Source organism: Phasianus colchicus, chromosome 14, assembly GCF_987193195.1.
Source record: "Phasianus colchicus chromosome 14, bPhaCol1.hap1.1, whole genome shotgun sequence".
NCBI lineage: Eukaryota > Metazoa > Chordata > Aves > Galliformes > Phasianidae > Phasianus > Phasianus colchicus.
Genome location: NC_143449.1, coordinates 20,077,004 through 20,100,697, shown reverse-complemented (window position 1 = coordinate 20,100,697; position 23,694 = coordinate 20,077,004). Strand labels below are relative to the sequence as shown.

Below are 23,694 nucleotides of genomic sequence, written 5' to 3'. Positions count from 1 at the left end.
AGTTTTGTTTCTCAGGCAAAGTGATTTACCCTGGCGCAGAGCAGCACTGAAGTGATGTCAGTGTTTCAGGAAACAAACTGGAAGTTTCTTCTCTGGAAGCTTCACAAGCATGAAATATCAGTTAATGTGAAATGTGATACCTATCTGTGCCTCTGTGGCACTTTCCAACTGAGAATTTAACAACTGAAAGAACTGTGGCTGCTTTTTGTGTCTGTCCTGGGAAGTGTATGAATGAATATCCACATTCTACAGCTGGGAGCCTGTAACACTGGGAAAGGACGTAGCCAGATGGTGTCCATGTCAGGAGGATGTCTGAGTAAGTCTACCTCTCACCCTGTTTGTGTAAGAACTAATTGCCCCCCCACGTGTCTTCACAAGGCACCATCATTCAGGCCTTCAGTGTTTCCATCACTCTACTTTTCCACTCATCAGCTTGTGACCCTCTCCCTGCCCCCTAATGTAGTTAGACACTGTGCTGAACACTGCTCCTCAAATTTGGATTTAGGGCTAGTTTCTGTAAGGGAAGTCTGGAAGGCAAAACAGGGTGAGTCTTCCTCGGGGACTGGTGTGAGGAAATGATGCTTGTTACAATACTTTGTTCATTACCCGTGAGTGCCCTGATACAACCACAAGTGGGCTGGAGAGCAGCAAGATTCATGCACAACTCCTCCCTCTCCCCCCACCCTCCCCCCTCCCCAGGGAGGCTGTCCTTTTTTCAATTCCCCCCTCCCTCCCTCTCCCCCCCATATTTAAACTCTTACTCTAGCTTGCCTTGCAACAAAAGACAACCCAGGAAGCACAGAGCAAGGCCTCAGTATCATGATAGCTCAAGGCATCTCGGGGCTCATGCGACCCTTGTTAAGTGGCCTGAAAGTGAGTAAAACTCACTTTGTTTATTTCTGTGAGGCGACTGAGCAGAATTGCTTACGATCAAAGCAGATGTCAAGAAGAGGCTTCAGCTCCACGTGCAAGCTCCAGGATTCTCATGGGGAATTGAGGTGAGTAAAATCCTGACCCATATATCACTGAACTAGGAAGTACCTTTTCAGAAGGGAAATGCATTGAACTCTACGTTGGCCCCCACAGAAGTAAGCTGGTGCAAAGCATGATCTGTAAGGGAGAGGTGGATGAGGCTAAGTAGATACTGATCTGGGATGAAGATGGTTCAGGGAGCTGATCTGTGAGAGGTTCTGCTCCCCTGTTTCTGGAAGCTTCTGGAGCCATGGAGGCCACAGCTAGTGCCTGGATTCTGAGCATGAGTATAGCAACATGGCACATGAATTTATGCACTACTGAGGTCCCGTTAGGGACCATGAGGCTTTTGAGGAACGGGGATGGTAGATCAGGTCAGGTACCTGGGCATTCTTGCTGTGCAGATGGTGAGGTGATCACTGGGGTGCTCTATGAATTACAGATTCTCTCACATTTCTTATCTCTGCTGCTGTAAATGCAGAGTGGGGAACTGACGTCTGCCGCTCTAGGAAGTAGCATACTCTCTCTATACAATTGGAAGCCTCCCTGCAAGCTGCCATTCCTTCCTGGAACGTTCTTCCTGACAAGATATGGGGAATGTAGATCAAATGCTCATCTGCTGAGATGGTAGCTGTAGGTGGCAGGGGCTGTACAAAACCACATCATCTATGTCCTGCCAGGCTTCCAAGTGCAATGTCGCGTGCTGGATTTTGCTGAGATGCTTACTTAGGTTTGGACATGCAGTTCATCATAGTGGTTGAGTTTGTGAGTTGAACTGTGCTGTGAGTGTTGGTCAGAAGTTACCCTGATCTGGAGGAGATGAAATGAATGCTGTTTCTCTCTTGTTTGTAGATGCAGTTTCTCCAAATCAGCATTACGTGATGCTGATGGCCTTGTCCTTAATACTGCTAGATTAAGTCCTGTAGGCCATCAAAACAAGCAGTTATTTCTCCTAAGTAAGGATTGCATCAGCATAGCATGATTGTTCCATAAACTGCGCTGAGCATGTCTTATCACAAGAAAGCCCACTGTGATTGAGCTCAAACAAGAAGTGAGCTCTTTGTGACATAATAAAGAGCAGAAAAGGAACGGTCAGCAAGTAATTCCCTTGGGAAGGGAGGGGGAAATGATGAGTGAATGATAACATCCTTTATTGCTTACTATCGTTGGATCCTGTGGGCTTCTCTTGTTATTACTGCATTTGGGATTAACATCCCAGGCTCTACAACAAACTAATGCCTTCCTTGCCTACAAGCACACCAGTCCAAGCAGAAGCAGTGCAGAGCCTCTGCATTTATTCACTCATAGCTGAACATTTATTTTGAGAGAAGTTTGATAAAATGGGAACTATTGTGGGTCAGCTCAGATTTGAACTGCTATAATTTGTGCATTTCCACTGAGAACTGACAACCTGAATGTCTTCTAGTATGTGTAGTGTAGTCTTTCAAGTATTCAGCCAAAAGGCTTTGGCAGTGGATGTGCAGGAGAAGGTGGGATCCTCTGATTTTTTGCAAACTTTTCCTACAGCTCTGCAGATTCAGTGACAGTGCATTTTATAAATCGGGATGGAGAGCGACTCACAACCACGGCCAAAGAAGGGGAGAGTCTGCTGGAAGTGGTAGTCAACCAAAACTTGGCCATTGATGGATTTGGTAGGTATTGCAGAGGGATATGTACTCTAAGGAGTTCTGTGTCTGTGCCGTGACCAGTGGGTTCTTGGGAATAGTACAACTGCATATGTAGTACTGTGTTCTGATGAGACCATGCAGCATACGAAGGACGCATACATCTCTCTTGCTAATTTCATCATCAGCACTTAGCTATGCAGTCTGCTTTCTTTGAATTGCTTAAAGCTGGGGTCTCAATTTGCATCTGCTTTCCGGCAAGGTTCTTGTCTCAGCAGCTGCTCACTGGGCTGTCTTACCACACTGACCCACCCTGCTGCCACTGGAATTCTGGCAGCACATTGGTTGGAGTTGAAGTATGAAAATGAAAACTGTGATCCTCCCAGAGCAGAGGCAGGCTGAAGTCTATCTTCATTTGCTGTGTCTTCTGATGTCTCTTTTGACATGCTCTAGGTCTGCTAAAGGACATTTTCTCCCACTATTTCCGAAGATCATCTCCCTTTACCCCAATGTTTTTTTCTGATTTGCTGCCACTCCCTCACTTCTCCACCAGGTGCGTGCGAAGGGACATTGGCTTGCTCCACCTGCCACCTCATCTTTGAGAAAGATGCCTTTCAAAAGTTGGATGCCATCTCAGATGAAGAGATGGACATGCTGGACTTGGCATATGGACTCACTGAGACGTAAGTATACCTGCTGGCAGAAACAGATGCTCAAAACCCTGCTGAGACAGTTTCTCAGCACCTGTTTGGCACCCATTTACAAAGAGACAGGTTTGTTCTGGATTGCAATTGTGCCTCTAGTGCTGTTTTCTGTTGGGTCTTTCGCTTCTGTGAAAAGTAATCCTGGACCAAATATTCCAATGTGAGTTAGGAATTTCTTTCTTTACTGTGGAAACAAATGAATTTCATTTAATATTTTCTTCTCAGATCTCGCCTTGGATGCCAGGTGCGCATTAAGAAGTTGATGGATGGTCTGACAGTGCAGGTCCCTGTGGAAGTATCAGATATTAGGAGTCAGCTGGAGGTTGGAAAGCAAAGCAAACAGTAACCGGAAACAGCTCCTGCACAGCCCGCTTCCTTAGGTGTGGAGGGACTCTGCTTTATGTTAATACCAGTACTCTGCAGCTGGTTTACAGTAGACAATAGAAGTCTGGTTTAGTATATGTGACTGTTCAGCAAATCTCTTTTTTAAGCAAAGCTTAACGCTAGGATTTTCAACATAAGTTTTAAATAAGTGCTTAAGTGCTCTCATGAACACAACTGGATGAAAACATGTGGCTTTACAATTCCCTGGGTGGGTGGCAGTAAACGTCTGTGCTGTGTGTAACTCATCTCCTTTTAAGTATTCCACTATTCCATGTAGCTACTGGGAATTCTGTGCTGTTCTGTTATTTAACTGCAGAGCAGATTTTTCCCAATTTGGGAAGCTTGAGAAGAGGTAGCTGTTCCAAATGCAAGACTGTGTTACTTGGCTTGCTGACATCAACAAGCTTAGTCTGCTTAGCAGTAACATTTGAATGCATGTCACTGAATTGTTATGTGCCATGATATGCTAATTTCTGCAAATATCACATTTTCTCATTAATGTACTGCAGCATACATAAAATAAAATCCAATAATCAGGCTTTTAGATCTGTAAATATGCTTTTCTTGTAACATCAGTCCGGTTGCAGTAGAACTAGTCTAGGGGGAAGTTAGATGTGATAACCTACTGTCCCGGTTACCACTGTTTTGTTGTTTTTTTCCCCTTGCTTTAGATGGCAAGGTTGACATATTTGCTCAGAATGTTGTAGAGAATCCATGACATGTAACCAAATGTAGCAGAAATGCTAAGTCAGAGCCTGATGGAGCACCTGGTGGGAAGGCAGGGCAAATTCAGGGGAGCTCAAGTGCAAGCAATGCAGCTGATGATGGAAGAGATGGAGGCAGGATCCACCCCTTCCCAGCCCCCATTTAAGGGTTGTCAGTGGAGGTGAGGGTATCTTGCTGGAGATCCCTGCCTACCTGAGGCCATTTACCTCCAAAGGTAAACGAATTTTCTTCCTTTGTTTCTGCATCCACAGTTGCTGCTTTTGGGTTTGTCCTCATTTGCTGCAGCTGAAAACATTGCCGCTCTGCTCTTATTGCTGTACTTTCCATCACATTATAGTGTTATAATTAGGTGAAAAATTTTGTAGGGAGGGGTAATATCTCTCATTAGACCTAATACTGTTGTGGGGAGGACAGGCACTTTTGGCTATACAAATCCTCCTCTAGACTTGAAATAACTGCAAAATCCAAGCTTAAGCATCCTGGTGCAGTGGAAAGCATCCTTTAAAGGTGTTTAAATACATCAAATGATTTTGTCCAGGACAACCTCATGACTCTGCCTCCTACTGGAGATTTCCTGCATTATCCTCCGTGTTTGTGCTGGATTTGCAAGCCAGGATCCATCTGGAACAGTTCAGAAAAAACGAGAGCTTAGTTTTTACCCATCCCACAGCTCTTCAGTCAGTTGTTGAATACAAATGCTGTGCGGTGTGTCTGACCGCCCGACCGCATCTGAACGCCAGGGGCCGAGAGATGGTAACGGCTTCGTTCAGACACCAGGTGGAGCTCGTTGTACACCGGCGATTCACGAAACCCAAGGCAGGTAGGAAGGAGGAGGATGAGACCTGAACCTGAATTTTACCTACATCATCACATTACTGTTCTTCTTTACTTGGTGTCTCACACTCTGACTGGTGACTGGCTCTATCTGAGATATCTCAGAGCAGCTATTCATGGCTGATAATTCCTGCATACTTCTCCTTCAGGCAGGAGTAGTTCTGCCATGAGCTCTGCTCATATCACTGTGGTTGAGGGTCAGTGTGTTGCTCACAGGTAGGCAGTGACACCCTGTAACTCCCCTGCCTCAGACTTTGTTTTCTGCTCTGGTCTGTCATGCAGAAATGAATACAAAATTGAATGCCAGAAAACTGGTAAGAGAAAGAAGGATGTGAACTAGGAAAAAAATGCAGGTGCTGCACACTTGTGATTTACCATAGGCTGCAAAAGAGATTTAATGACAACAGTGAAACCACCCGGTGCAATACCCCTTCATGTATTCCCATTCCTGATGTTGCCACTGCCCCTTTGAAAAGCTGAGTGTTTGGGGCTTTGTAGTTGTACTCATCGGCTGATTCCTGATTGTGAGCCTGCAGTGGTACCACAGCTTGCTGCTGGAAGATGCCATTTCTTTTTAGCCGGCGTGAAGCCATGCACTGTTGGGATGGTGAGTGAGGCTATAGCTGTTGGTTTGAAAGGGCTGAGCAGTGGCTGTCACGTCCCACTCCAGTGTGGTTGCTTTTTGAAGAAAATGTTTCTAGGGTGAGGGTGAGCTGTTTGCTTTGAAATTTAGGTAGCAAAATCTTTGACAAGTCTGATGCTTAAAGGTGCCACAGAGTATCAGATGGAGACCTGACTTTCCTGATTGTAGGTATGTCAGAAATGAAATTAAGGTAGTTGAAATAAACAACTGTAGCTGTTCCCCAGGCACTTCTATCACAGTTTCTGTCAGCCTACAGGATAAGAGAAAAAAATTATACGTGCCAAGCAAAAATGAGAGGAGGCTGAAGGGTATGAGTCATTGTTTCCTCAAGGTAAATGAGCTGCTCTTTCTTGGCCTTGATCTTTAGTGTAAAAGGGAACAGGAAAGCTCCTTGCTTCCAAGATGGCAAAAGTACTACATGGCTGTCCAGCAGAGCCCAGAGTTGTCAAGACAACTTGGGCCAAATTTCTTTTTTTATTTTTTAATCTGAAAGTGAGCAGAAAGGGAAAGGAAACCTATTTGTGTCTACACCTGAGAGCTGTGCATTAAACGAAAACGTTACTTTTCTAGGTCAAAACAATGTGTATTCGGTATCATTTGTTCTGAGCAAACAGGGTCATGTGAAATTCTTCTCAGGGGCTTTCTCAGTCTTCTAGCCCTAGGAATTCTATGACTAATTTGCTATGTGTATTTTGTTGACCTGGAAGTATGGGAAAAACTTCTGCTAACTTAGCAGGTATGGAATTAGTTGCATCTTCATATCCACGAAGCTAAAATGCCAGTCTTGCATGGCATGAGTGCCTGGGCTTGTGGTGAATGAGTGCTTCAGCTTTCACAGCATGTCTGTCAGCTACTGCATGTAATCTGAATAGACATTAAAAAAAAAAAAAAGTTAGAAATGTTGAATGTGAAAACAGTGATGGCTACCAAAAGGTAACTATTTCCCTGATATTGAATTGAATCCCATCTAGCTCAAGGCTAAGGAACAGCATGATGATCCATAGGAGCAGGAGCTTGGGCAAAAATGTTTCTGACCAAGATACACGTTTTCTTGGTGCCTAAGTAACTGTTTTATTTAACATGTAGCTTTCCTAAAGCCATAATACAAACTTTCTTGGATACTGTGTGTGCATCATCAGACTGTTTGCTACTGCAGTGCTGCCTCTGCTGGGCAGCCACAGGGATCCCACAGGGACCAGTGGTTTGTCTTATCTTTTCCGAAAAACTTTGTCAAACTTAGTTTATTAATAAAATTTCCCTTTGTTAAAAAAAATCAGTAAGCACGGGGTTAGAGAAATTGTTAGAGAAATCTGCCCATATTAGGCAGCCTCAGATGAGAAGAGGAAAATTTGTTTTGCCCCTCCCCTCCCTCTGTTTCTATAAACAAACCTCTTCTTAACTTGCTCATAATTCTTTTGGGTGATGCAACTTGAGAGTTCTTTCTTGGCATTTGGGTCAGGTCCTCCGTGTCCCAACCAAAACCAGCCGGGCCCCTGAGCCAGTCTACAAGCTGTCAGCCTGTTTGGAACATAGATTAATCTTCCTTCTAAGTACAGATAATGCCATCATAATATTTAGTGCTGTTTCACCTTCCTGAAAAGACACAGATACTCAATCTACAGCAGTTCCTGAAAAACCTGTGCAGATTTGGTTTGTTTGTCAGGTGCAGACCTGGACAGCAGTGACATAAGTTTCCACATGTCCAGGTAGGGGGCAGCAGCAGGGATAGTTTTACACCTTGTTAAAACATTAGTGACTTTATCTACTGCCTTCTGTTTGGTGCTGTTTGGGCCTGTTTCCCTGAGGGAGAACCTCAAATAATGATGGCTACAGAGAAATACAGATGGCAGAGGGTTCCTTGTCAGCACAGGCCGCTGCTGCAGATCTTGGGGGAAGCATGTGCCTTAGAGCCTGCTTTGGTCTTTTGCAAGCAGTACACACAAGCACAGAAAGGAGGGAAAAGTAGGAGCAAGGGGAACAAAAGGCAATCACCACCTTGCAAACAAACCTGTGCCTTTTTTATTCAAATAGTTACAACCATAGGTCTGGGGAAAAAAAACCAAAACCAATACTGCGCATCTTTAGTGTCTGTGTGAGAAAATTATAGCAGGAGGTTTGCATTACAACTATATACACCGCTCATCATACAAGGCCCACCGCGGTGAGACAGGACAGAGGCAGCACCTGAAAGTTGAACACTTTGCACATGACAAAACATTTTCTGTACACCTTGTGATGTGGACTCTGGGTTTCCCTCCATCTTCGTGGGAATCACAGAGTGCGAATCTGGAGCGCTGGACCAGTTCCCAGGTACAGATAGTGACCAGCAACTGCAAAATTCTTACTTGGTCATTTACAGATGTGGTTTTCCCTCTGTGCAAGGGCTGAATAAGAGTGGGTGTCAAGTAATCCTCAAGTATGGTAGTGAATGGACTCAGCAATGTGCAAAGGAGTACTTCAGAAGGACTACTGCTTGATCACTAAGATTCACGTATTTCTTCTGTCTTTTAGCTGTCTCAACTGTTAGCTGAGAAAAAGGGCTGTCTCTCTAAGAGAATGACATATCCTGAACCTTTTCATCTTTAAGACTTTTCCCATCATTTTCTTATATCCTATCTAGCTCCTGTGGTGCTCTCTGCTTATTTTAGAGCTTAGCTGGCAGCACCACAATCCTCTTAAGTCCCATCATAGCAAAAGTTACACTAAACATTGTCCTGAGTGGCATCATGACAATGGCATAAGAGCCCACTGGCTGCATGTTTTCAGTAGTGCCAGACAAGCAGCCTTCTGTCACGTGCTTGCCTGGCACTTCTCCATAATTAACTCTGCTAGATGATACTGGGCAGAGCATTTTGATGGGAATGCATTTCTCTGACACAGCTTTAACAGCGCTATCAAAGCCTGAAGAATCTCAGCTTATTAGATTGTCTGAGAGATTCCTAGCCTAATGGGACTTTTGCTGCAGCACCTACTTCACAGCTTTCCTGACTACTTCCACAACACCGTGACTTCATGCTAAAACCAACTCCTGCTTGGGCCCCTTTCAGCTTAACTAGGAATTTGACTGTGATCCCCACCCACACTGCCTTGGGAAAGGCCATTCTGAATTTCCATCTTCAGTTACAGAAAAGATGTCACCTCTTACTAGGACTGGAAGGCCCAGCTGTTCCCAGAGGATGCCAAGGGAATGAAACGTTCATAGCACTGTTTAAGCAACAGAGCTATAGTCCTTCAGAGTAATGGTGGCAAAATAATGATGAGAATTAGTGAACAATTAACTGGAAAAAAAAAAAAAGAAAGGATCTTGGATATCGTCTGTCAGTGAAAGCTGGGCTTTGGGCTCTGTTTGGTCTATCTGGAGTCCAAAATCAAGTAGTAATGAACAGAGTTCTACCCTCCCTGGGGGACAAAAGGAAGATAAGCAGAGAGAAGTAGTGATTTCTGGAATGGAGGTGAAGAATCTCCTTTTGGATGAATGGTGGTGATGAACAGGGAATAGTAGAGCTATTTATGCAAGCTTAAAATTTAACTAATTCTGCTGGAATAGTTGCTGCCCCAGTTCTCCAGTCCTCTGTACACATCAGTGACTGAAGAAAATAAGAGTTTCTCCTTTTCTGCTTCAAAAAGAAATGACCTCTGCCAAGGTCAGCAAATTCTGGGACAGTCTGGTGGCAAACAGATCCCTTGGTGAGTATCTCAAGTAGAAAAAGAATGTAACAAAAAGAACACTGCTCACACCCCAACCAAAATGAACTGCAAACCTCAACATTACATACACATTAGTGCCACTTTATACTTACTGCTCAATACAGCCCACTAGATTCTTCACACCTTGATCAGAATATATTCTGCTGCACATACACACACACACACACAATTCAGTCCTTCCACAGCCATCACTCTAGACAAATGTCTCTTCTGCAAATACCACTGCATCACATTCCTCAGCAGCCATTTCTGACAGTGGCTGCCTCCTAAGCCACTCCATCCTGCTCCGAAGAAGTTCCTTCTCCACTGCTTCTGCCTCAGCCATGGGACAGGTCTTGGTTTCATCATGTTTGAAATATTCCCTGACAGTGCTTTGAATAGAAGCAGGGAGGATGATATGGATGGTGTGGCTGAATGTGTTGATACCCTTGTTCAGGTTTGGCACCTGTACCTCCTCCCCTGGCTTGCTCTCTAGCTCCTTCGGAGTGGAGGCACTTTGGAGGTTCTCTTTGCGACTTGCTTGTGAAGACAGGATTGTTGATTCACAGTGGAGCTGCCTGGAGGCAGATTGCAGAACAAGAGGGGTATTCTGCCCATAAAACACCGTCTGGGGGATATGGACTCTCACAGACTGCAAGCCCTTAGATGTGCTTTGTTCACTGGGGCTGCTGGGAGAGTCAGTGCCGCTGGTGTTCACCAAGGACCTCTCCTCTTCCCCTGGCAATCTCCAACAATATTCTTTATTTGGGGCCATATAAAAAGTTATCTTGGTACGCTTCAGGCCTTCCTGGCTTGGAGAGTAGGCATCAACACTTCTGATTTCAATGTGCTTCACAAACTTCTCCCTGTGTTGCTGCTGGTTGAGCTGCAGGAATTTCTTGCTGGCTAAGTCATCAGGTGAAGGCTCAGAATTTTGTTCTAGCTCACTGGGATAATCCAGGTTTTGGAACTTCAGATCAGGCACCTCCACAAATCCCTGCTGTCTCTCCTCTTTTTCCCAGTCAGTGTCGGTTAGTGGGCTCCCCGCTGCAGCTCTGCTGCCAGAAGGAAAGCTTTTCCTCTCCCCATGACAATGTCTGCTCTCTACAGCCTTGGGTTCATAGTCACAGAAACTGTCTAGGTCACATGGCTGTAAAGGCACAGGAGAGGTGAAGGACTTGTGCCACTCTTTTGGGGACTTCTTGGCATCCTTGGGGGACACAGCATGAAGCCTGGCAGATGTGCCAAACATAAATGACAGGGAGGAGACATCTGTAGGACTAACAGCTGATGACTCTGAGCAGTACGAGAAAGCACTGTCTAGGGAGCTAAGTGAGGATGCAGATGGGGATGTAGTGGTGGAAGACAGGCTAGAGAAGCTGGACCTGTTGGACGGGTTAGATTTCTGAAAGCTGAGCTTCTTTACCTTAGAGCTGGTCTGAGGTGACTGCCACAAATTCTGTCTGGCTTTATTAGCCCCAGTGCTAAGGCCTTCATCAATCAGCTTCTGGCTCTCCACTTGCAGTTGCTTGAGCCTGTGGATGTAACCTGTGTGATTGTGCATGATGGTGGCATCGCAGCTAGACTGGCGAGCCACTGGCTCATGGCTCTGAGCAGGAAGCTGGGAGCTAAGGCAGACACTGGGCTCTGACGAGCACCGGTCCCTGGCTGGGCTAAGTGAGCGTATTGAGCCCATGGAGCAGAAGGAACCCTCCTCTTCTAGGAGATCATAGCTGTCTGCACTGGCATTCTTCTGGGTTTTGCTTTGGTAGCAGGCTGTGATCTCACTGAACAAGTCCCAGTCTTCTTGCTCTTCGTCAAGTAATAAACCACTGGGTGGTTCAAAAACGTCATCTGTTTTAGGTATCAGGCAATGCTTTGGTCTTTCCAGGTCATAAGCAGAGAATTCCAGCTCATCAGAGGAGTCATCATTCTGAGCCTCGCCTAGAGTAGAAAACACAGTCAATTGTCTGTGTCTCCTAACTCCACACAGTACCTTACAGCCAAGGCATAAGAAATGTTACCAACTCCATTTTGTAAAGAGGAAATCAAAGATGATCCATAATTTTTCCAAGGGACTAGACCAAGTCTGGGTACAAAACAAACATTTCTGGCTTGATAACCTAAGCTTTCACCACTAGCCTGCATTCATAGCATAGATAATAGAAAAGTGAATCTCTTCCCATTCAACCATTTTGTTCAGACCTACATAATTAATCTGGAAGAAAACATTGCTGGGACATGCCATTGCTAAGGCTACAATAAATTCTTGTGCTGGTACTTTAGTCTGGAATGACTGGAATAGGTTGAACATCAGCCACAGTTAAATTCCCATGTTCAGGGACACATTTAAGTTGTGAAAATTCAGCCCTTTGCTTTCCCCTTTCTTGGCCATGCCTGACAGGGAAAGGGAAAAAAACAAACCAAAAAAAAAAAAAAAAAACAACAACAACCAAAACCGGCTGTTTTTTCAACACTTTCCTTTGGCAGAAATGAAGGAGAAACAAACTATTTTATATTAAGAGTTCACCTATTAAAAAGATTTTAACGATGTCTTGAAGATAGAATGTCATCAACTTACCCAGAGATCTCTGTGAGTTTGTGGAATTTTTGTCCCGTCTTTGAAACAAGGAAGCAATGTCACCTCCAAAAATCTCTGCTGAGTTTTCAATCAGAAACTGTACTAACATGGCTACCTGGCAAAGACAAGGATTTACAAAGTTGGTACAATGATTATATAACTAGATAAGTAATGCAATTCAAGCAATTCCCCCAAAGTTCCTTTTTATTTCAAAAAGATATGATTTCCTACAGAATCTTTTGTTCAAAAAGCTGTTCAGAATGCAGTAATACTTCTGTATTAACTACAGAAGTCCTGAGGCAAGGATATGAACTTTGTGAACTGGAGAAGCAAGCCAGGCATGGCACATTCCACGTTTTTCCTTGCTATCAGTAACAAAATACAAGCAAGGACTCCTCCCCTCCACCACGTTTAATGCATACTTTATCACTGCAGGATAGCTTTACATTCAGATGAAACAGCACTATCTAACTCCAGCTGCCCCATCTTTCCTTAGTATGCTCATGCTGAAGGGAATTTCAGCTGGTAAAGCAATCACAGCTTCTTTTTCTACCCTACATAATCTGAGTGGCTGAATTGCTCCACCAGCCTGAGCATAACTGCACAGGGGAAAGGGTGAAGCCCAGGTGCCACTCAGCTGGCAATACCACTGATACTGAGCCTCCCTTTAGTCTACAAAATACAGAGCCCGTAAATAAAAATTGTGAAAGAGGAAGACAATTATGAGACCAAACCTATGAAATATTACCTTCTTTGTAGACCTGCTTTCCTCCTCAGGCCCAGTGGGACTAGGTAGCCACAGCATATTGGGTGCTATGCAAAGAGCCAGGTTAAATGCATTCATCTGATTCACAATGGAATTCTGCTCAATATGATGAAGAACTCCGAAGAGGTGTCTGAGTAAGATAAGGTTGGCCTCTGGGAGCTGACTGACCAAGCTGTTCCGGGAGTGGTAACAGAAAAACAGCACTGTTCATAAGAATCCATTCTTCAAATACTGGAGTTACAATAGCTAGAGATTTAATTCCAATAATATCTGAGGCATTTCTGGTGGCTGAATTATCGCAATTTATCAATTTGATTGTTCTCATAATTTGAAATGGTCAACAAAAAACAAATTTCTAAAGATTTTTTTGTGGGTTAGAAACGTTACCAAAAGACCACTGAAAGGAAAATGCTCTGATCTGTGACACTGACAATCAGCAACAGCTCCACAGTGACCTGGAGCAGCAACAGGAGTCTCCAAGAGGACGAATCTAAATTAGAGCCCTACACTCCCACTTCTCCACCAAAATAATCTTTAAAGGCTTTTACAAACCTTTTGATAGTTTCAATCTTATGTGCCCGATTTTCTGTATCCACAGCTTCCATCCACAGTCCGTGCATGTCTGAGGATAGAACACTGTCAGGTATATTTCGGAGAAAATCCTGAATTAAATATATACATGCAGAGCAGTCTGGTCAGTTTTAATTTCCTTGTTTTGGTTTCACGATGTATATAGTCAATGTTTATTCATATTAAGCAGAAGATAAAATGAAATGCGACACAGATACATTTCTCCTTCCATCCCCATTTTCACCAAGCTGTCCTCGAGCCTCTTCACTTGCAGCATTACCAAACTGTGTCTATAGTTTATGGCAGAAGAGAGTAAACAGCCAGCCCTTGTGCTTTTCCCATCACCAGAACAGGGTTGATCTCCACCATATTAGAGCAAGGACTGCTATTCAAAGCTGTGCATAGTTCTGTTTGAAATATTTCTAATCAATAAGGACTGCCATTTTTCTGAGAGGACTTTATAAGAACTTAACACATGCCTTGCCTTGTAATATGTCTGACAGTCTTTTATATTAGGGCAGCAAAAACTACAGGCAAGGTGTTTTTCAGCACTTCAGTTCCCAAAGTTCTGACTGGTTCAGATCAGTTTTAACGGATCAGGTGAAACATGACAAGATTTAAACCATGTTTGACCATACAAACGCTAGGCTTTTTCCTGTTAAAACTTGAGTCTTACCACAGTCTTCATCCCCCATTCAACACAATGTCTCTGCTCAGACTTGGTAGCAGTTTTCCTTCTCACTTGCCATCTGACTAGAAGGTGAAGGCTCCGAGTCTGACCACCTCTTTTGAGAATGGCCTCTCTGTGAGCAGTGCAGAGCAGCTGCAGTCAAATAGCACTTATCCTCCAACATAAGATCACAGAATATCTGATGTTGGAAGGGACCTTTGAGAACATCTATGTCTCCCTCCACTCTCTTCTGCATGTCCAGAATAGGACACAGCAATTGTTCTTCTGACATTAGAAGACTTTGTGGCAGTGTAGCATCTGAATTACTGAGTTCAGGCTCTGTCACAGTGTTTGATGTGAAATAACTTCTAGATAGAAGCTATGGTTATTTAGGAAGTAAATACTGTTATATCTGCTACTGGATGCTGTTTTGTACAATAAGGTACAAAATGAAACATTGGCAAGAGGGCTACCAAACATAGCTGAATATTAAAGCACCCTCCATCAAGTCAGACAGATAACTTTGTGCACACAGACAAGTGGAGCCATCAGCTGAGAATGTGCCCTGATAGAAAATATTTTGTGCAACAGCCCCTACAGCGCCCTGCCTGCAATCTTTCCTCTCTGTAAAGATACATCTTACTTCCTTACTGAAAGAAGGAAGGCGTGATTAGCTGAGACAGCAGTTATTTGGCCAAACACACCGTGATGACAGCTGCAGCCACAAAGACCGACTCTCCATCCACCTGGACATCATCTCCAGAGTTCAGCTTCTCCTTCAACTCCTTGCAAGTCTTGGCATTGGCAGAACGTCTGAAAATGCCCCTAGTAGAGGGACCTTCATGGTACAGCAGGAACAGCATATCCTAAGAGAAAGCTCAATTATTCATAAGAGCCAAACACTTCACCCTGTTGTTTATCTTATATCTCATATATTATAACAGTATAAGACCTGGTCAGCACTGGAAAGAGGACAGATATACAAGAGGTTTGTCATGACTTGACCAGGGCCAAGAGTCTAACAGCTAAGTTAGAAGTACTTCTATCCTTTAGCAAGTGAGAGATCAATGGACAAATTGGTCAAATGAGATTCAGGCTATACACCAGTACATGGTACACTGACACTGTTCCTTCTTCACTTGTGATGATATTGATGGAAAATCCCATTGAAACAGGATGGACATCTACACAACAAGTGTTACAGATTTTGCAGTTTTTACTCATGCTACTGAGTTAGATCTGAATCACAGGCAAATGTTCATCTTCTCAAACCAGTCCTTGTAAACATCACAAGTGACTTTAAAATGCAGTGTATTTAGCCAAGAATTATGTCAGTAGCCTAAACTACTCCTTACCATGATTGGCTTGGGAAGGATCCCATCAGGACAGACAGAGGACAGAGACATGCCGAAGAGTTTCTGTGGGGTGGTAGGTGACTGTGAAGGAGGGCTGTCTGTGGGTGCACTGGTGCTGCGCCGCAGGGCCCAGTCAATCAAAGACTTCTTCCTCTTAGTGTGCTTCTGCAGTGACTCTGAAAGAAAACATACCTCCATTACACATGTGGATGTCATTTCTACTGGACAGTGACTGGCTTGCAGCAGAGGCAGAGATCCGAGCAAACCATGGACTTTCTACCATCTCATGGATAATAACTACACTGTTAATGAGGGTGGTCAGGGGATACGCAGCAGGTAAGCCACCTGTTCACCTCTCAGTCATCAGCAAAACTCTTATTCACTCACTGTTCTTCAGGGACTCTATAAAATCCATGTATGGCCTGCAACTGAAAGTTAATCAAAATTTAGCACCTCTGCAATCATGTCCTCTACACATGCAATGAAGTATGAGTGCAACCCAGAGATATTCATACAATGCTAGGAAGAGTTTGGCATTGACAGTGAAAACAGCAAAATCTCATTCTGGTTAAGGCACGCCTGCAGCTCTCACCCCTTCTCAGTTGCACTGGAGCTTGGAGCCTGGGTTTCAGGACAAACTGACATTGTTTCTCTTTTGGGAGCTGCTCAAGGAAGGATGTCTCTGTCCCATCAAGCAGGAGGGTGTGATTGTGAGTTCCTTGCTGCTGGTCAGCAGAGTCCCGGAGACAGTTTAATGCAATGCTGAACGGATGTTCGTGCCCTGTTGAGCAGAGAGGTGTGTAAAAAACAAGTAAATCGCAGATGTGCAAACAACTCCAAACCTGGGCAGGAGGAAGCAGTCACAGCCAATGGCTGCCACTCCAATTGGGCCTCTAAACAATGCTGCTAGAAATCTCCACCTGAGGACTGAAGAGGCCAAGATGCAGCTGTGCATTTACAATCATTGTTTTACAAGTTGAATTCAGCAAGTTAACCTGGACAATCACTCCCTATTAGCAGTTTTCCAGAACATCATGCAATAAACCACTGCAATAGACTTGTGAGCCCCATTACACCAAAAACATCCTGTAAGCATTACTTTGTGCCAGTTACCCCACTATGACAGTCTAGGTACAAGAAACAAAACTGCTTAGAAAATACCAATAAACACCCACAAATACATGTGCAGTGTAATGAACCCCAAAATAATGGTTTTAAAATGATTATGTGGTCTTCGGAACTAGATCTCTTTAATAAGCCAGCATGCGTTTCTTGGACAGCCTCAGGATGTGTTAATTGGATTATAACTGAAAATACAACATAGCGTTGGGATACCTCATTTGGTGTGACTATGCAGCACGCTGTAGGACAACAGTCTGAGCAACAGCTGAACAACTGTATCAGAGAAGCAAGAGGCAGTTAAAATACAGCAATTTGCCCCAAGCTGTTTGATGTATTTCTTCACACTGTGAAATTTCTCTGCCACATACACCTGTGCCATTTTTCACTTATTTCTATGGTGCTAGAATTTAAAGAAAGCGGGAGAGCTCATACCAATGAGAGGGTAAGCGGAGTCATCTTTTCCTGAGATCACCCAGAGATGGTGGTCACTTGTCCTACCCTGATGGTTGAAGAACAAATAAGAGAAAAATATCAGTTGAAGGGGGCCTAGATCAGGGCCCAAGAGGTTGTACACAACTTAGAAAACAGCAGAAAAAAATTGTCTAAATGGGGCAAGGAGTAGAACAGACACGTATAGATAACTCCTGGGCAGGCACATGGCTGGGAGGGAAGGCTGCTCTAAGTCACTTTGTATGATGCAGAGTGAAAGAAAAAAGGTTCAGAGGAATATACTGAGAGCCACAGGGATGCAAAACCACATAATGGTTTCCTGACTGTTCACTCAGTAGGCTCTGACTGAAAAAATCTCTTGATGCAGCCAGTAAAGTGCTACCAGTCAAGTCACTGTGCTTTTTCAATAGTGTTGGTGCACTGGTATCCCACAGAATGTGGGACCACTTTGAGCCTTAATAGGCCAATGCTTTTAGTGTGTGGTACCAGCTACTCTCTATCTCCCTTTTCCTTGCATGTCACAGCACAGTCATCCTTGTATGATGTATTGGGATCACATGTTCTACAAGCTGAAGAAAGATGAGAAATAGCTATCTATCTCAAGACTGGAATACTACAGAGCACAGCAAGGCACTTGTTCTCAGAATTACATGTAAGCATGACATAATAGAAGGGATTTTCATATTACAGAATGAGAATAAGACTTTCCAAGACTATTTTAGCAAAATATTCCATGAACTTCCGAGGTGTGCTACTGGGCACTGTAAAAGCTAACACTGTAATTGCTAGATCACTGCAATGGGAAAGTCTCCTCTCATAACATCACTTATTCATTCACTATTTCATTCACAGCTCTATTAATAATTCTTTGACAAGCTAGGCCCAAGCCTAAGCAAGCATGGAAGTCCTGTGAAATCTGAAGGACTTTGTTTCATGAAGTTTGAATTCAATGTGGGAATGTATGCATGTCTGTGCTTCTAGAATTTTGCTGCCACATAAACAGATTGCTCCTAGTCCAGCGAGTATCAGTAACCTCATGGTTAACTACAGCAAACAAAGACTTCTCTACCTCTGTACTGTCCTGAAATCTGAATGCTGATAGCTTCCCTAGCTAGCATCAGGCAGTCCCTGCAAGTCACCTACAGGAAGTCCAAGCTGGACAAGTGCCTTCTTCATCACACTCTCTGCAGTTTCCACATTGGACACATTGACTGTGGTGGTCTAGAAAGGAAAACAGAGGAAATGTAGGAAGCCATTAAGAAGGTATGGAGATCAGTTATATTTCTTATAGCCTGAAAATTTAGCAAAAAACCACCACTTATCTGTCTAATGCTTGTCTTTACTAAACATTCATAGAAGGGTCATGCTAATTTGAACTAGAATTGAGTCGTCGTTGAAGGTGATATATTATGAAAACTGTTCTTAGCTACTTATTTATCACTGATTCATTATAACATCCAAAGGCTTCATCCAGTAAAAAAACCACAAAAACAGAGGAAGCGGGTGGTGTTCAGATACTGTATTCAATCATTTTGGCACTTAACTGAAAGTAGTGCCATTGTCACTGCAAGGGGCAAATGTGGCACAGTGCTAATAAACCAAGGGTGCCCACAGCTCCCCTCTGAGGGGACAGTTGCCAGAAGGTATAAGTGACCTACCAAGCTTGATGTGAAGCCTAGAAATGCACTATCAAGAGACAGAATACATTCCAGCAGATTATTTCAGGAGAACAAGCCAGCGACTCTTTCAGGATCAACATCCTCCACTTACTACACTGAAAATAAGAATTACTGGTCACACTGGCACAAAACATCAATTATGAAGTGAAGCAAAATGAAAACAGAACAGATGGCAGAGGCCAAAAATAACATTAAGATATTTTTTGATAAGTGTCTCTATATCTTATGATTTCCCAAACCAAAATCCTCTGAGGGGGCTTCCAGCAGGAAGTATGCAGCTGCACAGATGGGCACCCTCTAAACCTCCTGAGGTGAGACTTAAATTTTAAACAAGGATAGCAGTAGCAGCAACACAGCCCTGCATTCCCTCCACTATTCCAATGCAGCATTGGTCTGATAACCAACTTGTTAGTTTTACTTACAGAAGAACAGTTTTCAGCATCCAGCACAAAGATCTGAAGGGTTAGGTTCTTCAGATATTCTTTCTGTTTCATTTCACTGATATGCCTGAAAGTCAAGGGAAAAGGAAGAGCCCTAAGGTTTGGATACAAGAGGTGTAAGGGACCAGCTCCTCAGCACCGTAATATATACAGATTAATTACAACAGTAATAACAGAGTGATCATGTGCTCTAACTGGCTTCTTTATCTTTCTCTGAGGCCCTAGACAAGCAAAATCCCATATGGCAGTACTGCAGTGCAAGGTACACTTGATGGAAGACTCCTTCCATCATTTTTGGATCGTTACTGCATTCCACAAAATCAGGAGGTAACATCTCCCCCTCTCTATACCTGGATATTAATGGAAACAACATACAAAAACAAAGAACTAACTGGAACCTCTGGATGCCTTGAAATACAAACAGAGAATCAATACCACTTCTGACATTTCCACCATGATTAGGAAAGTCAATCTCCATCTCCAAAGGAATAAAGATGCTCCAACAACATCTTCTAACACTGTTCTGCTTTTCTATCAACACTAGTTTTGCTTCAAAAATGGAATTCTACATTCAGGTTTCAAAGGCAGACATTTCAAATAGCAGCTACACAATTACTGCGATGAAAATGGAGAGGGCAATTTGATATCATAACAGATTTCCTCTAAGGACTGTAGAGGAATCACTTGGATAAAGAATGAAAGAAGGGTCACTTACCACAGTAATGCAGACAGCCATTGTTTCTTCACGTCAGCTGAGCTGAAGATAAAAAGGAGGCAGATCATCAAACAAGTGCTGAGTAGTTAACAACCTTTGGAAATTTTATTCAGTTTCACCTATATATAGCTGTAAGTCAAAGTTCCTTCCTGCAAAGTCTTGGAACAAAAGCACAGTCCTTTCCTGCTTCTGTCCTACTTCAACAACAATGACAGAAAGATGCCCAAAACAAACTGAACTATATTTCCTGCCCAGGGTGGCATACGCTCAGATAAGGAACAAATGTCTTTCTGTGATGCCGGAGTGAACATATCTTGTGGGCCTTTATTATTTTTTCCAGAGATCTTTAATTACTATTTTCTTTCTACTACTACTTTCTTTCCGATGTCTGTTCTTCCTATAAGGTTCTACTGCCAACATGGGTTGTCCAGGTCTCAGTAGCATGAAGGAAATTGAACTGGTTTTGAGTTTGAACTAAAAGACAAGCAACTGCTTGCATATCAAAGCATGAGTCCTAAGGCCAGGAACCCATCACCTGGGAGACACCACCCTGACTCCCGCACATGATGAGGCAGTAAGTGCAAAACTAGAGTTTGTTTCTAATTTCTTTTTCCACTAGAACAGCTGAACCAATGGAAAAAAAAGCAGGTTAGATCAGCTGTTCCTAGCTGAGAAAGTCAAGAGAAATCCTGTAGTCAGAATGACCCTTGAAAACTGCTGGCCTCTCTGCTTCACAAATGAGCATGAACTAGCAGCAACCTAAGCTCAGTGTGGATATACCAGTTCTAGCCATAATTCTGCCAGCCCAGACCATGCTCAGGCTAACAAAAAGGTCACCTGCCTCTCGGCAAGCCTTACGAGTTCAGGTGTCTTTGACACAGTGTTTGGACATGATCTGGCTGTGTTCCAGTCTGCTCTACACTAGTGGTAAAGGAATTTAATCCTGGCAAGAGGCCATCTATAATCTTTCAGTAATGTAACTGAACTATCCTTTGTAAGGAAAAAAAAAATCTTAAACAAGCATCTCCTTCAGAAACAGCTGCTGGTAGGTACTGAAACAACATTCTTGTAGGATATACAATGGCACAAGCTTGCTTGCTATGGCTGATCTGGATGTAGCACTCCAGGATATTCTGCAGTGGGGCCAATCCTTGTTATAACAACAATTCCAAGGCTTCGTTCTCTAGTTTAAAAGGCTCTCAGAGACCAGCCTGCAGATACTTTCTTAAGACAGCTGTCTTCCAGTATTTAAACTACTACCTCACTGCCTAATGTGAATCCTTCACTCAATGGGGATGGAGATTTTTGTGGTAGAGTTCAGGGCTCTGCACTCTCAGTCATTGTTTCACTTAATCCATGGAAAACTTGGGCAGTTGCCTGGTTGAAAAGAGAGGTCTGATGGAATACCTGAAGGTGATGACATAGTTGATGGTAGGCCAGCCGATAACAAACGAATTCTCAGGGCTCATCTTCTTCTCTGTTACTTCACTGAGACAGGTGCCAGTCCACACTTCACTCAGATGCACTTGCTTTTTGAACTTCAGGCTGGAGGAAGATCTGCAATTCAAATTATGAATTTCTCAGGTCATATTCTAATATCTAGGCCCCAGTGTTTGGCCATGCCACCTTACAGTTAGCAACATTAACAAGCCTCCAAGATGTTGGAGGATTGAAATTGTCTGATACCCAGACAAACCCAAATGTTTTGCAAGTGAATTCTGTGGTTGGTGGCTCTAGTCTGACAACTATGGTTTGGGGCAATATGATTCACTAGAGCTACAGGCAGGTGATGATTTGAGCTAATTATAATCTATACTGTTTTTCTAATGATTGAAGTCACCTAAGCTCTTCACACTCTTCACATATACATTACATGAAACTGTGACAGAAACAGTGAGATCAAGAATCAAATTTCTATGCTTACTACCCCCTGCTCTTATGCAATTTCTCCAAGAAATTTCTCAGGAAAATGGAGTGAAACATTAATACTAGGAGGAATTCCTCAACGTGAAAGGAGGAAATCCAACATTTTAGATCCATATTTGTAAAGAAGAGATATTCTGATGCCTACTCCAAAAATAGCGCAGGACTTAGCTTCAACAGCACACACCAGCAAGAATGAGCAAGTGCAAATTTCTCTTACTTGGACTTGGCGATGATCAGCATATCACTGAACAAGATCAAATGTCTGTCCTGAGTCTGCAGGCCCACGGTTAGCTGTACTCGCTCATCCAGGATGAAAGTGGAACCTGGGTTGCTAAAGATCCCGCTTGGCAGCCCATTGTCTGAATGGGAAGAAGAGAGAGTAGTTTCCCTGGAGAAGGAAAAAAAGAAATCATTGCTTTATCAGCAGCTTTTCTCACAAGGTTTTGCAATGAACTGGTAACTATTTTGGAACAAAGTGTTAGCCCATCACTCCTCCCATCACTGCCTCTAATTCTTTCGGTTAGGGACTGCACTTGCCTGCCCCTGCCCAATTAATTTTACCAGCCTCAAACAGATGGAAAACTGCCTAAGTGTCTACACCAAATCTGGACCGGTCAAGCTGTTCACATATTCTTTGAGTCATTTCTCATGCAAAAAACTTATTTCCTGCAAATGCATGTGAGCTGTGACTGGAAGTCAACATGGAAAACCCAAGGCAGTCCCTGGCTCTCAGCACTGCTCAGCCTGGCATGGGGAGGGAACGTGAATGGAGACTTCCTTTTTCATTTCAGTCCATGTTTCCCATCTGTACTGAACTGCTTGTCAGTGCAAGGGCTGTAGCACAAAGAAAATGAACTGCATGCACTCAGCTATTTCCAGCCATCTGATTCTGGTTTACATAGCTGAAACCCGACACTTCATTTCTTCTGCAATTGATTTAGATGCTGACCATTTCCCTCCCCCCCACAAAACCCCCAAACATCCCAACAACACAACAGTAGTTGCTGCATGTTGATTGCAGTCAGCAAGCAGTCATTGAGATTGAACCAGATCCTTTTCCTATGCTCTCCACAGGTGAAAAAAACTCCACAGTGTGCTTATCTCCTTGCTCACATCTCAGCACTTTCCAGAGCACAGCCAGGGGGTACAGTCCTGCCAAGCTGTGCTCTGCTCTCTGGTTGTCATTGGCAGCTTTGGCAATAAAACAGGTCCCACATGGTCCTGGGTCTACCCTCACTGTACAAGTGGGATTGTGCTCAACAAACAAGCAATAGTCACTTGCTGAGTCTTGTTAATAGACTAGGATCGGGTACATGAGCACATCTGAGCTTGTTAACCTCTCAGAAATAGTCCTAGATTTTTATGGAGATAGAAAGAAATAAAGATCCTCTTGTCTACAAAGACAAAAACATGCACCTTGTCTGCAAGTGTGTATGTGGAAGAGATACTCAGCTTCCCCCCAAATGCAGCTCCCAGCCCCCTCCCACTCCCAGGTGAATCAACACTAATCTTAAATCCAGCCCTTCCAATGGCAGTCCAGCATGCAGAGCAGGGGAGCGAGGTCTCCTGTGGAGTCCCCAGATGGTGGCTGAGCAGGAATGTACGCGGCAGAATGACAGGATGCTCACAAGATGGATCTGCCAGTACTGATACGCAAGACAGCAAGCACCATGGCAGCACGTGTCCCGTTGCGCCTCCCTGAGACACTGTCTTCCCACACCACCTGCCCAGAAGACTCTTTCCCCATGGCTGCCTGATCTCCCGACAAGGCTGGTGCAGCCTTCCTCTCCCTGGAGCATCTCCTTCCAGACTTGCTCAGTAATGGACCATTTACAGTTCTTTCCC

The 23,694-nt window shown here is 43.7% G+C and overlaps 2 protein-coding genes across 2 annotated transcripts in view; one reads left to right on the top strand and one right to left on the bottom strand.

The window, feature by feature from the left end:
* The first annotated feature begins 745 nt into the window (after positions 1–745).
* LOC116229474 (adrenodoxin-like) lies at positions 746–5,760 on the top strand. The gene is made up of 4 exons (XM_031593954.2): positions 746–998; positions 2,500–2,624; positions 3,151–3,280; positions 3,527–5,760. The coding sequence occupies exons 1-4, from the start codon at positions 820–822 to the stop codon at positions 3,645–3,647; spliced, it is 555 nt and encodes a 184-aa protein (XP_031449814.1). The 5' UTR covers positions 746–819; the 3' UTR covers positions 3,648–5,760.
* Positions 5,761–7,804: 2,044 nt separating this feature from the next.
* The window catches only part of LOC116229476 (rho GTPase-activating protein 20-like), a 30,101-nt gene continuing 14,211 nt past the window's right edge, over positions 7,805–23,694 (bottom strand). Inside the window, exons 3-15 of the mRNA XM_031593955.2 lie at positions 22,067–22,237; positions 21,331–21,480; positions 19,924–19,965; positions 19,191–19,275; positions 18,233–18,310; positions 17,072–17,138; positions 16,110–16,298; positions 15,518–15,693; positions 14,867–15,028; positions 13,475–13,584; positions 12,905–13,094; positions 12,157–12,271; positions 7,805–11,519 (exon numbers count right to left, since the gene is read on the bottom strand). Coding sequence (XP_031449815.1) covers positions 9,790–11,519; positions 12,157–12,271; positions 12,905–13,094; positions 13,475–13,584; positions 14,867–15,028; positions 15,518–15,693; positions 16,110–16,298; positions 17,072–17,138; positions 18,233–18,310; positions 19,191–19,275; positions 19,924–19,965; positions 21,331–21,480; positions 22,067–22,237 — 3,265 coding nt within the window. The 3' untranslated portion in view covers positions 7,805–9,789. The remainder of the gene's footprint in view (positions 11,520–12,156; positions 12,272–12,904; positions 13,095–13,474; positions 13,585–14,866; positions 15,029–15,517; positions 15,694–16,109; positions 16,299–17,071; positions 17,139–18,232; positions 18,311–19,190; positions 19,276–19,923; positions 19,966–21,330; positions 21,481–22,066; positions 22,238–23,694) is intronic.

Coding starts and splice junctions, on each gene's coding strand:
- LOC116229474 (XM_031593954.2), top strand. CDS start 820: ATGATAGCTCAAGGCATCTCGGGGCTCATGCGACCCTTGTTAAGTGGC. Junction 2,625..3,150: donor CTTGGCCATTGATGGATTTG/GTAGGTATTGCA, acceptor CTTCTCCACCAG/GTGCGTGCGAAGGGACATTG. Junction 3,281..3,526: donor GCATATGGACTCACTGAGAC/GTAAGTATACCT, acceptor TTTTCTTCTCAG/ATCTCGCCTTGGATGCCAGG.